At 39.8% G+C, this 16,928-nt stretch overlaps 1 protein-coding gene across 3 annotated transcripts in view; it reads right to left on the reverse strand.

The window, feature by feature from the left end:
* The window catches only part of whrna (whirlin a), a 204,357-nt gene that overhangs the window by 59,996 nt on the left and 127,433 nt on the right, over positions 1–16,928 (reverse strand). For 2 of the 3 annotated variants that reach the window (XM_055019462.1, XM_055019460.1), the window contains exon 4: positions 1,704–1,975. In XM_055019462.1, coding sequence (XP_054875437.1) covers positions 1,704–1,975 — 272 coding nt within the window. The remainder of the gene's footprint in view (positions 1–1,703; positions 1,976–16,928) is intronic. The other variant, XM_055019461.1, reaches the window with a different exon arrangement.

A 16,928-nucleotide genomic window follows, 5' to 3' on the forward strand; every position in this document is an offset into this window, starting at 1 on the left:
ACGACAAAACGTCATTTACGGTCCATCTGCGGTCATTGATTAGCTCCTGAAAACTCATCTCTGTGTATCAAGGTTACATATTTAAAAATTTATTTCCCTGGAAATGATACCTGTCTGCTTTAAAATAGTGTAGATGTAACTCTGCACCGCTACTTTCTCTAGAATTGGCAGATCTATGAATCAAATCAAATGCATTTATATAGCATGTTTAAAACAACAAAGTGCTGTACATGTTATATGACATACAGCAAAAAAATTAAGTGCAAAACATCAACATAGGATAAAACTAGTAAAATCAAATTTCAAAGCTAAATAACTAAGAATGAACACTAAAACAGGCGAAACAGGGTAACAGCTTGTAAGATCAATTTCTAGGCCCTGAGGAGTCGCCAAAAATCATCAGAAACGTGGACGTCTTAAGGCTTTTGTTCAAAACATCAATGGAGGAGGAACATTTGATTGAAAGAGGAAGCTTTGGAGCTGCTACTGCGAAGCTAATCCTGCGACTTGCTGCAGCTCGAGCACAATAGCTCACCTACAAGTCTACTTAAACACCATCTATGCTACATGGAAAAGCACATATTTGCTGTAATATTGAACTAATTCAGTCATACAGGTTCTAAGTGGAAACTGAAGGCAAATAAGGAAATATTAAGTTTGGACCTGCAGGTTGATAAGACAGGATCAGTTCTGTAAGTTTGTTATGTATGACACCTTGGAAGTTTTGGAGATTGTTGTCAATACACCGCATTTTAAATGTGGAAACACTGAAACCATGGTTATGACTGCTTATTTTACTCATGATATTGTAGCATATAAAAAATATTATATGGATGTGTTAGCATAACTAATTTGAAAACTATTAAAAAGAAAAATCTAGAAATCTGTTTCATCGAGACAGCTATGACTCCTCTGAAGGTCTTACAAGTTTCAGCAACTCAGACATCCAAGTTTCTTGGACTAGAATTGAGCTCTTTGGCCTCAGACTAGACGCTACGTTTGGCGTAAGGAACACACCATCAACATTGTGAAGCATGGTGTCAGGGTTGGCAGCAGGCCCTTTAAGGTTAAAATGAATGCTACAAAGTATAGGAAAATCACTGGAGGACAACCTGATGGAATCTGTGAGAGTGAAAATTACTGCTGTGGCACATTTTTAATAGGTGTCCAAAAGCTCTATTTACCCCAGTAGTACACCACCAAGTGTCCACTATAGAGGACGTAAAGAGGCACTGCCGAACCCTTGACAGAATGAAGCAGGTGTTGCAAATGGATGTTTTTTTTTTTTTAACTTTCTATTAACCAAACCAATTAATAAATTGTAAAAAAAAAAACTACAATTAAAGTGGAAATCTAGAATCTACAGTTAAAGGTTGATGTAGCGCCACCATCAGCAAGTCAGAATGACCATCAGAATGCAGGGTTTAATGGGGTCCAATCACAACTCACCCTGCCACACTGCTGTTGGCCGAGCTCTCTATTGTTTGAATTTGTGTTTTTGAGAAACCAGTATGCTTCACTTTCAACGGTGAAGTGCTGAGCCATGGACTACTTATTTTGCTGACGATATATCTTTTACAGTATGAAAAACATCATATGGACAACAAAGTAAAAAACATCCACTAGAGGGGTTCTTTAATTTTCTCGTACCCAAACCTATTAACAAACTGTAAAAAAACTACAAGTTACCAGTCAAAACTCACCCTGCCACGCTGCTGTTGGCCGAACTCTCTGCGATCTGTGAGCTGGCGATCCACTTGGTTTCGCCCACCACCGTCCTGGCGTGGGGCAGCCGTCCGACGTCCTTCACCGTCATCATCAGGTGCCGCGACGACTTCAGGACCCGGACGGCTTCGTCGTGGGGGATGCTGAGGAAACTGCGGCCGTTCACCTCCAGGATCTGGTCGCCGATCTGCAGGGAGGGAAAGTCACAGAGAGGCGAGGTCGGGGGGATTGAGGGTGGACCAGACAGAGACTGTCAACATGCACAGGTATGGAGGTCGGAGAGAGGTAACGTAACAGACGGAGGTGGCAGAGGCGTACGAGAGGTTTAATAATAAGGTTGTAGGGTTCTCGTTAAAAGTTGTGGCTCGCTCAGGTTTGGGCAGTGAACAGAAATAATTACACTAAGATTAAAGGAGTCTCTGCTCGCTGACAGGTTCAAGACTAGAACTGTTTAATATGTAATTGAAAAGGCTTTCATATGTAATTTCACTTTCTATCAAAGAATGGAGCCTGGAGGTAGCGGCAGGAGGAGAATAATGATGTCCATACTAAACACCACCTTGGACTATACCTTTTGTCTCCTATAATGAGCTGATGTATTGTAGCTGTAACCCTCTGAGGTATGAATGCAGCTGAAGGACCATCTTTTGATTTGTATGTCTACCTTGCTTGGATTAATCTCACTGGTATTAATCGTGGCTCTGACATGTTGAGCTGTAATCTCTCTCTCACATTAGAGGTCTGCACATCTACACAAAAAACCCAAGAAAACCAAAACATATGCAGTTTGTACTCTGCAGCACACGTGCAAGACGAGTCTTTATTGCAACCTTTCATCACAAGTGGCACCATGGCAACAAAGTCTGCTTTGTCACTTAAATGTAAATGAATGTTCTGGGTAAAGGAATAATTTGCTCATCTTAGTGCCTTACACTGACTCTATTAACTTTATCTGTCACTATAAGTTTGTATTAAATTAGTCACAGGGGACAGACTTGCTACTCCTCTTTTACAAAACAGCAAAGAGTTGCCAGTCTTTTATATTACTCTGTCTGGCATTTAGGCGTGACGTACTGCTTAGCATTTTAGAAAAGTCCCAAAATGTCACTTTCCATCGCTTTTGTTTTATTCTATTTTATTCCAGCCAGCCAACCGAACCTCACAATCGTTCCAGCGTTCACCGGGAGCAGAAACCAAAGCAAACTGGAGATTAAAGACATTCACATTCTCATACGTTTCAGTTTCTTGGGCGTTTTCCAGCAACCTGAGGTCACCTGATGCCATATCTGTCACTATTAATGCACAGCAGCAGCACATCTGAGGTCATTCGCCACATAAACCTCCACTGCTATCAGCTTTTGCAGTGTACAATCATTTTTAGCTGGGCTGTTTGATTGCAAAGGACACAAAAACACAGACTGTATTTACAAAAAGCTATGAGAGAACAATACATACAAGCACCACTGCAGTAAGAACACACTCTGAAGCCACGGCAAACACTTTTTATTTGAGCTGTGAGGTGGAGCTGAAGCCTCAGGGACGAGAGACAGATTTTAACACAGATTACAAGCTGTTTGTTCCAGCTGTTTGCATTACAAAGAGGCACTAAAAAGGAGTCAACTATCCGCTGCTTATGGCTTTTTACAGTATTTGACAACCCTGGAGCGCAGTTTACTCTGAGCTCAGATCAGTTTATCAAAGTTCCGTTTGGATTTGACACAGCTTGAGAGCAAACATCTGCAGAATGTACACAAAAGGAGCAGACACACAACACAAAGCCCCTTTTCTCGCCTTGTTAGTATCCCCGCCAACATTCCCACTTCAGTGTGGTCATGAAAAAAACATTATATGTGTGTGTGTTTGCTCTAAAAACTGAGCGACTGTGCAAGAAAGACACTAATGGAAGAGGCCACCAAGACACCTATGACTCCTCTGATGTAGTTATAAGCAAGACTACAGTCAAAACTTTATGGGAGAGTGTTCAAAAAGTTCATATTAAATCTCAACAATAGTTTGCCAGAAAGCATGTGTGAAATATTTTTTTGTTTTGATGAGACTAAAATTGAGCTTTTTGGCCTCAACGTTATGTTTATCGAACACAAAACTCAGGCTATCATCACAAATACACAGTTCACATTGTAAAGCATGGTGGTGGCAGCATCATGATGCTAGGGTTAGCAGCAGTTCCTAGAAGGTTTGTAAAGGTGGAGAGTAAAATAGCTGCAGCAAAGTATATCCTGGAGGACAACCTGATGCAGTTGACTAGAGGACTGCAACTTGGGAGAATATTTGTTTTCCAGCAAAAGTGTGTAAGTATTTCCTGAATATTGAGTACACTACAAAATGTCTGTTATAGAGGGCATAATGAAGGATTGCACAACGACCCTCTACAGGATAAAGCAGGTGTAGTAAAAGGATGGATGAATAATGAAAAGCCCTTTTCAGACATATGTTGTGGGGAGTTGCTGGCGTCATGAGTCTCTTAAAGTGACAGAATTGTGACATTTTGACAGATTTCACTTTTATCTTAATGTTCCTCACAGCTTCACTCAGATATAACCAACACAATGATGGAGAGAGCAATCATATGTGAGTGATATTTGTCATTCACACATGATTAGACAATATGCCAAGTGATGTATGATGCACAATTTTGAAAAAACAAACAAAAGACTAAATGGAAACTAACAGCAGCTCATCAAAGTGTCAAAATTACTAACAGCTGAATTTATTCATGATTTAAACTGGAAAATTCTGTCCATACTTTGCCAACAGGAAAAGAAAACTGTGACTTCCTGTTAGAACCTGATCAATCCAGTTTCCATGCTGAAGATCATTTCTAATTCTCAGTAAATAATAAAGTTCCTGCTCTTGTTTTGCACTGTGTGCAACTCTTTTGCTATGGAGACACTTAGATGGATCCGATGCTGCAGGTATTCAATAAACTCAGAGAAAAGACTTCTAAAAACAGCTGGAAGCAACAAACTGAAGTGTGATTCTGTCTTGGAGCCCATCTAATGTAAAGAAAAGTACACTGGGACCTGCCATTAGATAAGAATTGGGATAATTTCTACCTACTAGATATTAATTTACATCACAGCAGTGTTGTTTCACATCTGCAATTGCTTTGGAGACGCTCATGTGGATTTTACTGCTGTCTATTGCTGCAGGTATTTAATAAACTCAGAGTAAAGAGTCTCCCTGTGATGTTTTCAGATGAATAATGGTGCTGAAATGTTGAAAAATTGGAAACGCCTTCCATTAATCACTTTTCACAACTCAAATTGCTGTTGTTGGTAAATGCCCATCTGTTAATGTGACTGAATGCAGTTCAGACGTAAACCCAACACTATCAGTTGCCATCAGATTAATGGAAAGGAGTGCAATTCTGAAAGGGGCTACAGATTAAACAAGGTAACTCTTCAGGCAACTCTCTGTTAGGAAGCTTGTGCAGGACTTTGACCAGAAATTAATTTTGTTTTTACAAGTGAAATGAGCCAAAAGTTATTTATAAATTAGGTGTCTTCTTGAAAAATGCTCCACTTCCCCTTAAGTAATTTATGTTGTACTTCATGTTGGCTGCCATTGTTCTGTTATTAATGTATTTATTTAGTTTATGCTACATACCATGACATTATGGCCTTGAGTGAATACATCAGAGAAGATCTGAGGTTGTTAGGAATCGAAGAAGAGAATCTGCTCAACTATGCATCCTCAGACCGGAGCAAAAGTGTTTAATTCAGTGAAACCTGAGGAGGTTGTCGGGTTCACGGTCGTTGGTTTTGTTGCTGCTCTACCCTCATTACTTTCACTTGTGCCTTACTCCTCACCTGCTTCAGGATATTCTCCCCATTTGTTAGATTATCTCTTAAACATCCTTGTATTTCTTGATTCTGTTGACTTGGATTTGTTTTATCATTCATCAGCATTTGTTCTTGAACTCCTGAGCCACCTTTTGCTTTTTCCCATCTAATTTTCATACATTTTCAAGTAAGTTTTCTGGATTAAAGTTTACCTTTTGTTCCCTTATTTCCTGCATTTCAGTCCTCTTGATGAACTAATCATAACACGCACACACTTCTTATCCAATGAGGCAGAGCTTGAGAGGATTAGTCCGGAAGAATGGAAGAAAATGCTTGAATTCAGGAGCGTAAAGCTTCTAAACACTCGTCTAAGAAGATTTAAGGGTGCAGACATTTCTTCTAAAACTTACTCAATAAAGGCATTTAATGCTCATGTAGATGAGAGTAGGGTTGCCACTAAAGACCATTTTTCTAATGACTAATTTTCCACCCAAGAAAATACTTCATTTACGATAATTTTATTTTAACAAACTGTAGTAAATCTAAACAAAAGTTTAGATGTGAAAGTGCAAAACTGGAGAGTTAAACTATAAACTCCAGAAACGTTAGCGGTGCAACACCAAAACGAAACCTTACCAAACCCCTTAACAAAGTGAAAAGTTTCATCTGTATATTAAACAAATTGCAACATGGACGCGGTGGATATTTTAGAAACACGAAGCAGCTAAACAAGTTGTTTTATTCTTATTGTGTAGTTGTTCATAGAGCTGCTGTTGCCTTTAACTCATCTGTATGATAAGTAAGCTAGACATTACAACACTCAGAGCACCGACTTTGAGTCGTAATAAATGTGTTTTAGTCACTATTTCATGTTGTTCGGTTGTCTGACAGCAAAAACACAAAAATATGCCAACGAGGACAGCTTTAATAGGAATTTAGCTGTACTAAAATACAGCATTTGTCACTGACTAGTTTCTATATTTTTTCTTCATTGTCCTACTGCCTTCATTGAAATTCTGCACAGTGTACAACCACCTTCATGATCCCGTATTTCTGAAGCTTCTGGTTGGAGTCACCAAGTTGGACTCTGCTGCCACCATTGTCTAAAACTGTAGTGTGACTTCAACTGACCAATGAGTGCTACCAAAAGCGACAATTATGTAGTGACACTGCAGAAAAACAGATTAAAGGAGATTAAAATCACTGCATTTTCAGCGTTGGCGTTATGGCCCGTGTCGACTAATCATAGCACCTCTAGATGAGACAGTTTTTGATTAGCATCCTGTTACATCACGGCTGCTTCCTGCCCAGGATGACAGAAGATGCAGGTGTAAACAGTTAAATTAATAACTCAGATTAATGATTGCTGGGAGGACCAGACAGAACACCATCAGTGTTAATGTTATGAGTAGCACCTGTGCTTTACCTCCTCTGACACATCAGACATCTGTGGTGGCAAAAGCCTGTTAATCACTGCAGTGAAAGAAAGAAAGCTGGAATCAAACTGAGAATGTTGCACCTCCAACACTCTCTATTCTTTATTTTTTTTGGCTTGAATGAAGGCATGACTCTGGCAGAATAGGTAGCAGTGACGGTAAAATCGTTTTCAAACACAAAAATGTGATTAAAACTACAGGAGGTAAAAACACCTATTGACAAACCCTCTACTGGTGTCAGGACCGATAGAGTTAAAGCTCTGTTGTGTGTCAGCAGCAGTTAATCAAGTCAGATTATTTGCACCTCTTGTATTTGACAAATGAAACCAACTTTGATTCTGATTCTAATTGCACGCTGATTAAGTTTTATGACCCGGCGAGCTACATTCAAACGCCACATCACTAATTACAGAGGAACGGATTAGAGGATGCCGATATACAGTATTAAGTGTCAGATCAATCTGGTTATTATTCTAAAGGTTCAAGATGGGGGAATCGATATTTCAGAGCAGCTTTCAGTTCTTTTTTTTTTGGCATCTTCTTTGGTAACTTTACGGAGAAACAAGAAATCTTGTGATAACATTAGCTCCACATGTGGTTAAAGGTGGTGCAGCTGCCATCATTAAGTTGCCACTGATGTTTTTTTCCTCTCGCCTCATTATTCTGCTGCTCCATGCTCCCCTCCTCTCCCTCATTACACTCCTATTTGAGAGTAGATGGGCCCTGTCCAGAGTTACAAGCACTTCATTTTTTGTGATCAATCTCTGCAGCACACATGAGGGGCCGCTGCAACGACGAGTTCTGGGCAGTGAAACAACAACCGGTGGCAACGCCGTTTAATTCAAGTGCTAATCAATGCGCCAGTTTCATAATAACACATTCTTCATACAGAAGGGAAAAACAGCTCCAGCAGCAGAGCACAGTCCTGTCGACTGCAGGGAAAATCCACCAAAACTTTCCCAATTATGAACCCTAAATGTTGAAAATGCTTCTTCTTGTGTGAACACATGTGACAGGAATCACCAGAGGGAGGGGAAATTGTGTAGAGAAAAGTTTCTTGCATGATGGATTAATACAGTACAACTACAACATCCTGGAAGTGCGGCAGTGGCATCTCAGCTGGCGTATTTAAATGATTTAAGCAGCATTTTATAGCTTTTGCAACAAAATAAAGTCCAATAAACTGATACATGCTGATATCTAGTAATCATACTGCTGCGTAAAAGGCAGTCTTGCTAGAAAAAGACCAAAATAAAATATTGTCTGTGTAGTTAAAGCCTCATCCACAACTTTAAAACCACCGAGATGCCAAGTGAATAACCTTGATAATTTTATTGCATCATATCCATCAAAAGATGGGATGTGTTAGGCACCAAGTAAATTTTTGAAGTTGACGCACTGCAACTAGGAAAAATGGGCATCATGAGGATCTTAAAAGCCCCAAACTGTGAAGGCTGGAAGGTTGGGCAGAGTATCTAAGTTAGTTCCTATCAAAAGTGGTCCAAAGAGGGACAAATGTTGAAATGGCATTGGAAACAATGGCGCCACCAAACTGTTATGGCTGAAAGGTTGTATGAGAGCGTCTAAGGGTATGCAGTGCTTAGTTCTTTCCAAAAGTGGTCCATGGAAGGACAAACATCGGCTTGGCGTTGGAGGCATGGGCGTCACCAAACTGTTAGGGCTGAAAGGCTGGTTCGGGACTTCTCCTTGTATGCAGTGATTAGTTCCTACCAAAACTGATCCAAAGAGGCATAAATGTCAAATTGGTGTTGGAGACATTGGCACCACCAAACTGTAATGGCTGGACGGTTGGGTCAGAGCATCCCCTGGTACGCAGTGGCTAGCCAAAAGTGGTCCATAGAAGGACAAATGTTTAATTGGCGTTAGAGACATGGGTGCCACCAAACTGTGACGGCGGAAAGGGTCAGTGGTTAATTCCTACCAAAAGTGGTCCATGAAAGGACAAACGGTGAACTGGCGTTGGAAACATTGGTGCCAAAAACTCAACAATGAATGTAGGAGGTGAATGCAGAAGAACTACTGCAGCACAAATTGTTAAAAACCTTCATGATATGAAAGAAAGGTGTTACTAAGTAGCTGTATATCGGTGCATACGCTAAGTCCTGTCCACCCCTGGAAGTACCTACAATGGGCAAGTGAGCATCAGAACTGGACCCTGGACCAATGGGTCTGATCTGAGAACTCTCATTTACCAGATGTGTTGCTTCCGTGGTGACAGGCAACAAAAAGTACTATGAGGAGAAGGTGATGATTTGGTGAAACCTTGAGTCTCAGCCTTCATCTGGATGATGATCTAAACACTGTTCTGAACCAAACATACCCCTTCATGAGAACAGGATTCCCAGACAGTGGCCTCTTTCAGCAGCATTATGCTTTCTCCCACTCTGCAAACATTGTTCAGGAACGATTTGACGAACTTGACAAAGAATTCAAAATATTGACTCCAAATTCTTTAGATCTCAAACTGATAGAGGATCTGTGGGATGTACTGGCAACACCTGTCAGATTTCTAGGTCAGTTTTGGTGCCTGATACATGTGGACTAAATGGGTCAGAGCTGTTTTGTTGGTACAAGATGGACTTACTGTTCATATTATTCTGCAGGTGGATTTAATGTTGTGGCTGACTGGTGTATGATGTATATGTAGCTTATCTCTGTTATATGGAGCTCCAATGTTATTCAAGACTATCAGTTTTCACTAATTTTCTAGATAGCTTTAGATACAAAAACTTCATAGTTAGGTTTAGAAAAATACCCCACTTCTTCAGACATTTTTACACATCAGAGGCTTTTTTTTGTTAAGGTTGGGAAAAATGTCATGATTTGGGTTCAAAGATGACCCTTTCACTACACATTTGAAGCTTCTCCTCCATTTTCTGGGTTACCATGTTGACAGTCCCCCTCTGTCTAATATATAATTAGTTGGCTGAAGAGGACCAACAGTAAAGCTATGAAATAAATGGCAAAGATACGTTGGTTAGAATCAAATCTGTAATACTTTACAAACAAGCAGAAAACAAGTTTCCCTCAAAATGTATTTGAGAATGCTGTTTAGACGTACAAGAATGTAATTTTTTGAAGACAGAGTTGATTCAGTTACAGTAATTCTTGTCAACAAAGAAGCCTAGTTATGAATAACAGATTTTCTGCTATCACATGCTGTTACAATATAACATTTAATTTTTCAAAATATTGGTTATTGGTTTTACTTGATTACCAGTTATCGTTGTCGTCTCTGAATAAAGAAAATATCAGTTGATCCCTGGTGTGAATTCACAGCAAATGTAGGTAAATAAAAGATTTCCACTACTCTGCATAGCAACATCTGGAAATGCCAGAGTCATTTGGGCAGTAAGTGGTGCATTTTTCTTGTTTATTGCATTTCAGCAGTCTTTTGCAACATGTTTATTGCATGTGACGATAAAAATACAATTTATCTGTCAGCGCTGGTTCCTTTATTACCTCAAACACACATACTATAGTTCTTTTTTCTCCTGCTGCTGTAGATACACCAGAGAGCAACAGCTGTGTCTTATTATGGGCTTCTTTTGAACAGTGCAAGTATACAGTTAAAGAATTGATATAAAAGTAATGCAAGGGTTTGAATTTTGAATTTCCCAACGTCAAACGCTCCACATCTTTTTTGACAGCTCTCTGTTGCCCACATCCACAGAGTTGGCATCCTCTGCTGTAAGCTACTTTCATTCATTAGATCATAATAAATTCCGCCATCTACTCCCTAATGTCAGTGAGCCTGCATTATGCCATACAATGCCACTGCAGCAATATCAGCATCAGGAGGGAGTCGGACTCATTAATCAGCAGGCAGATCACTCTATAAGCTCTGCAACATGATCCGCAATAATAAAATGAGTAAACATATAAATCGAGTAATATAAGTTACAGAGCGACTGACAAACAGGCAGTAAAAAGATGAAAAAAACCCTACAGAACCCTTCACAACTATCCCCTCCCTCCACAGTGCCGCCTTACAAATGCTCCCTAAAAGAAGAGGATTCTCTCCATTTGTAGACAGATTTAAATGCAAATTAAAGTACATCACTTGGCAAGTGGTAAGTGATGAATCATATCCCCTATCTTCCTCTGCTCACACTAATTGCTCCCAAAAATCTATTCTGGCTGCTTCCTCGTCTCTCTCGCTTCTCTTTCGGCTGTTCCCAGGTGACTCTGCCATCACAGGAACACAGTTTTATCAAATTAAGCCTTTATCCAACTGTTAATCCACTATTTCTTTCTCAAAATCTGGCAAAAAAAAATGCAACAGTAGATGCGACGTGAAAGAACAGTCGTCAAGAATTGTTAGCTGATGACATTTGCAGCACTTGATGAATCCTCTGACTCATCAAACAGTGAGGTAACACTTCATAACCATGGACTCCTCTCAGCAACTGACTGAAAATTAAAGCTATTTGATGCCTACGAAGCAGAGTACGGCTATAAAAAGATGCGGCGCGTTTCTGGCTTGCAATTTCCACTATGCGAAATGTCATTAGGAAATGGCAGGTGAGGGGAAGTCAAGACAAGATCTGGGAGGAAGGTGGCTTTGAAAAAAACTCCATAATACTGTATAGGAGCTGTAGGAAGGTGTAGCTGATACAGGAGGGATGTTGCATTGATGCACAAGAGTAAAACCTTACATGCAACCTCATCACAAAAGTCAGCAAAGCAACTACTGGAAAAGTCATTTTGGAAGCAAATGGCGTGGACAGACAAGGTTAAAATTGAGCTCTTTGGCCACAATCGCCAATAATGTGGAGCAGTATCTTGCCAATTTTTAAGCATTGAGGTGGAACTAATCTGCCTTAGTTTAGTGTCGAAGTTAGTAGCCCAGAAAACACTGTATGGATACAAAGAAGGGTAATTTACACGTAATATCAACAATTTCTGGATGCTAATATCATGCAGGAAGTGACGCTAAAAACAGACGCCTTCTACCTTAAAATCCACTGTGAACTACATCAAGAAAAGCAATCAAGAAAAGAACTTTCTCTAATCTTTAACACCGATGCACACTGACAAATAAACTTCCTCACAGGCAACCTCATCACAAAAGTCTAAAGTCTGCAAAGCAACATCTGGAAAAGCCCTTTTGGAAGCAAGTGATGTAGACAGATGAAGTTGGACACAATCAGAAAGATGGGGGGGCAGCATCTGGCTTTTAAGCACTGAGGTGGAACTAATCTGCTTTGGTTAGGTGTGGAACCCAGTAGCATAGATAACAATTCATGGATTATTAGTAGTAGCATCTGGATGCTAATATCATCCAGGAAATAAAAGTAAAAACAGGTGCCTTCTACCTCAAAATCAAGAAAAGCAATCAAGAAATGGACTTTCTCACACCTTAAATCCACAAGACAAGCTAGAAATATCTCCGGGAGTCATCTGTGAGAGGAGAAAATGACTAAACCATGAATAAAAAGATCAAAAAGCATTTATGAGCTGTGACATCTGCAGTTCAGGGGTTACTAAGTTACGATGTCACAGGTTGACCAACGTTTAGCACTGATGAGCACTGATGCATTAACTTCTTTACCTGCAACCTCACCACAAAAGTCTGAAGCCTGCAAAGCAACACCTGGAAAAGCCATTTTGGAACAAAGTGATGTGGACAGATGAAGTTGGTCACAATCGCCAAAAATGGGGAGCAGCATTTTGCCAACTTTTAAGCACTAAGGTGGAACTACTCTGCTTTGGTTTGGTGTGGAACCCAGTGACATAGAAAAAAGCGTATAAATTAAAAGAAGGATGATTTGATGTTAATGTCTACAACATCTGGATGCTAACATCACGCAGTCGGTGCAGGAGCTGAAACCATAAACAAGCAACTTCTACTTCAAAATAAAGAAAAACAATCAAGACAGCAAAATTCTGTCACACCTAAAACCCACAAAATAACATACAAATATCTCCTGAAGTCATCTGTGAGAGAAGAAACTTGCTAAATCAAGAATAACAAAACTCAAAAAGCCTTTGAGATGTGATATTTGCAAGACGGGTTACTAAGTACAGATGTAGCAGGATAAACATACTTGATCACATGCCATGATTTCATTTGTTTTTCTCTATTTTTTCAGTTCATAAAATAACAACAGTGCATTAAAACTGGACAAAAGGCTCATTTTGTACTCTCTCCATTCTGTAAGGGTTGTAGCCTGAAGCTTTACATGCAATTGAATGCGACTGAAAGCACCAAAATCATCAATTTTTTGCAGCTAATGCTCAGTTGAATCGACATGTCTGTCTTTGAACCTCTTTTCTAAAACCTTGCAGTAGTTTTGTGTGCACAAGAAATCAGAAGAAAATGATGAAATCAAGAATAAAAAGACTCAAAAAGCATTTGTGAGCTGCTAAATCTGCAATTTTGGGGTTACTAAGTACTGATTTGTAGGCTGCCTAAACCTCTACACATGCCACAATTATAGTTTAATTAGTTTTTCTTTACTTTATCAGTTCACGAAACAGCAAAAGTCCATTAAGACCATAACAAAAGCTCACTTTGTAATGTTTATTTTCTGCTCAAGTTGTTGCCTGAACTCTTGCATCCAACTGAAAGCACCAAAATCACCCATTTTTTGCAACCAATCCACATTTTTTATTTCTTTTTTGAAAACCCCACAATACAGCCACATAGTTCTGCTTCTGCACCACTATTTCATGAACCGTTGTCCTGGTTGGTACAAATGTGGAGCTGTTGCAGGAAACAAGAGGGCACAAGCAGACAGACTATTACGCTACCTTTGAATTGTCAGATTCATCCGACATTATCGGAGCTCAGTGATGAACAGTCGGGGTCAGACGGCTGAATGGAGGCCGACACACAGAGCAGAGATACAGGGATAAAGTGACTGCCCTCAGACAACTGATCCCTGAAGCTGCGTTAAGAACAGTGAAGCAGCTTTATCGGCTCCTTTGGCTCTTTTTTCCCTCTCAGATACTTCCTTTTCTGTCTCAGATCTTTTTCTCTGTCTTTTGTTCATTCATATATATATATGTATATATATATATATATATATATATATATATATATATATATATATATATATATATATATATATATATATATATATAAATGTAGAGAGAGAGATTCTTTCTAGATCACTCACACTCGCATTTATAAATCAACTGCATGAATATTGAATCGATAAGAAGTGAAGCAACAATAATCTATTTCACAAGTTGAGCACATTTTTATGCTTTAAGCTCATTTCTTTTGATCGATTGTGATTTTGGCTAAAACACGACTTACTGTAGACACAGATGAACGACTGAAGCTGCTCAGATTACACATTGCATGTAGTTTAATTGAAAAAAGAGGCATGTGAAAGACTATTTTACATACACTCACTGGCCACTTTATTAGGTACACCTTGCTAGTAAAAGGATGGACCTCCTTTTGCCTTCAGAACTGCCTTAATTCTTGGTGGTATACTTTCAACAAGGTATTTAAAACATTCCTCAGAGATTTTGGTCCATATTGACACAGTTGTTGCAGATTTGTCGGCTACACATCCATGATGCCAATCTCATGTTCCACCACATCCCAAAGGTTCTACTAGATGGAGATCTGGTGACTGTGGAGGCCATCGTAGTACAGTGAACTCATTGTCATGTTCCAGAAACCAGTCTGAGATGATTTGAGCATTGTGACATGGAGCATTATGCTGCTGCAAGTAGCATCAGAAGATGGTCCACTGTGGTCATAAAGGGATGGACATGGTTAGCAACAATACTCAGGTAGGCTGTAGCATTTAAATGATGATCAGGGGTCCAAACTGTGCCAAGAAAATATCCCCCACACCATTACACCACCACCAGCAGCCTGAACCGTTGATAGAAGGCAGGATGGATCCATGCTTTCATATTGTTTATGCCAAATTCTGACCATCTGAATATCACAGCTGAAATGGAGATTCATCAGACCAGCCATCTTCTATTGTCCAGTTTTGGTGAGCTGGTGTGAATTGTAGTCTCAGTTTCCAGTTCTTAGCTGACAGGAGTGTCACCAGTGTGGTCTTCTGCTGCTGTAGTCCATCTTCTTCAAGGTTGGACGTGTTATGTGTTCAGAGATGATATTCTGCATTCCTTGGTTGTAACCAGTGGTTGTTTGAGTTCCTGTTGCCTTTCTATCATCTGGAACCAATCTGCCCATTCTCCTCTGACTTCTCAAATCAACAAGGCATTTTGGTTCACACAGCTCACTGGATATATTCTCTTTTTCAGACCATTCTCTGTAAACTCTAGAGATGGTTGTGTGTGAAAATCCCAGTAGATTAGCAGTTTGTGAAACACTCAGACCAGCCCATCTGGCATCAACAATCATGCCAAACTCACTTAAAACCCCTTTCTTCCCCATTCTGATGCTTGGTTTGAACTTCACAAGTTGTCTTGACCATGTCTACATACCTAAATACATTGAGTTGCAGCCATGTGATTGGCTGATTAACTATTTGTGTCAACAAGCAATTGAACAGGTGTACCTAATGAAGTGGCCAGTGAGTGTATCTTCCTTCTAACAGCTTTTAAATGAGTATAATTCAACATTAACTGTGCTACAGGTAGCCTACATGTAAATATTCACTCATTTCAATGCTGTAAAAGACTGGAAAAACAGCATTTATAGCTCAGTTTATTCAGGATTTTGTTGTTCTTGGTGCAAGGATTTGCTTTTGGAGTAATCTAAAAGGCGACTAGATGTCCCATCGCACAGTGTCACCGCTTCAGTCGCTTTGTGTCACGTCTTGCCATCTAAATAATCACTTTCTCAATCACAGCTGCATTCAGAGCCGCTCCATCGTGTGCTTTTTCCAGAAGAAGTGGAGGAAACTGCGTGGGCCGCCTGTGTTCAACTGCTGCCTCTCACATTTCAGCCCTCCTGACATTTCCTTCTCTTCGCCTCGGTCCCTCAGCACAGTGGCAGATAGCTTCAGTATCGACTCGCAACAGATTGCAGTTTGTAGATGGACCACGGCTGCTTCTTCCAAAATTCAGTCCAAAAGTCTAAAGTCTAGACACCACATTTATCTTAAGTTTGGAAACGATTAAAGTTTAATTAGACCCTTTGGCTCCCTTACCTTTCATTGTATTGTTCATAATTGTCTGTGCTGCTTTTATTAACAAGTCATTTCTTGATTTCTTGACTTTTATTATGTGGACTTGTCTTTCCGAACACAGTCTGGTTCTCCGCTGTTTAATTTTCTCTCCTTTACCCTTTTTTTCCTTCTTTTCTACTCCTTCGGTCCTCCTTTTGTCTTTTTAAAATCACCTTCCACATCTCCCTCACACTCTCTCCTTCCTCTGACCTTTTTTCTTTCCTCTCATTATGTGTCGTCTCCTTTGTCATCTCGACTCCAGAGCTCTGTGAAGCTAAATTACATAGAGATGTGTGTGCAGAGAACCAATGAGGTGCCTAAAAAAGCTGAATATTCCACACTGCATGTGTCAAAAGTGCTTTTAGGAGGATATTATCACCTCCAGAGGTCGACCGATATGCTGTAAAATTGGCCAAAAAGTAACCATTTGCAGCAGATTGTATAAAAATACTAAAGATTCTGGGCAAAAATCATGATAGACTCAACTGCAAGCAATAGTCACATGACACAACCTCAGGAACTGTTAGGTTGAACTGCAGGCTGTGTTGACAGAGCATGGAGGAGATAAGTATGGAGGTAAATCACAGTGATTCAGTGCAAATAAAACCAACTTGATCAATATAAAAGTGCAATATGATCTAAAAAATGCAACACAGAGGAGCATATTGATATATTCAGCATGGTGAAACATCTTTCTAGAGCTGATGTGAGGATTGGTGCAAAAACCAGCCAACATTTACTGTAATTTTTGGGCAACACCAGTGGGCTATACCTAAAGACTTTAACTTTAGTTTTTTCTTTTGCATGATTTATGGCACTCCAACTTTGTCATA

Source organism: Amphiprion ocellaris, chromosome 17 (assembly GCF_022539595.1).
Source record: "Amphiprion ocellaris isolate individual 3 ecotype Okinawa chromosome 17, ASM2253959v1, whole genome shotgun sequence".
Lineage (NCBI taxonomy): Eukaryota > Metazoa > Chordata > Actinopteri > Pomacentridae > Amphiprion > Amphiprion ocellaris.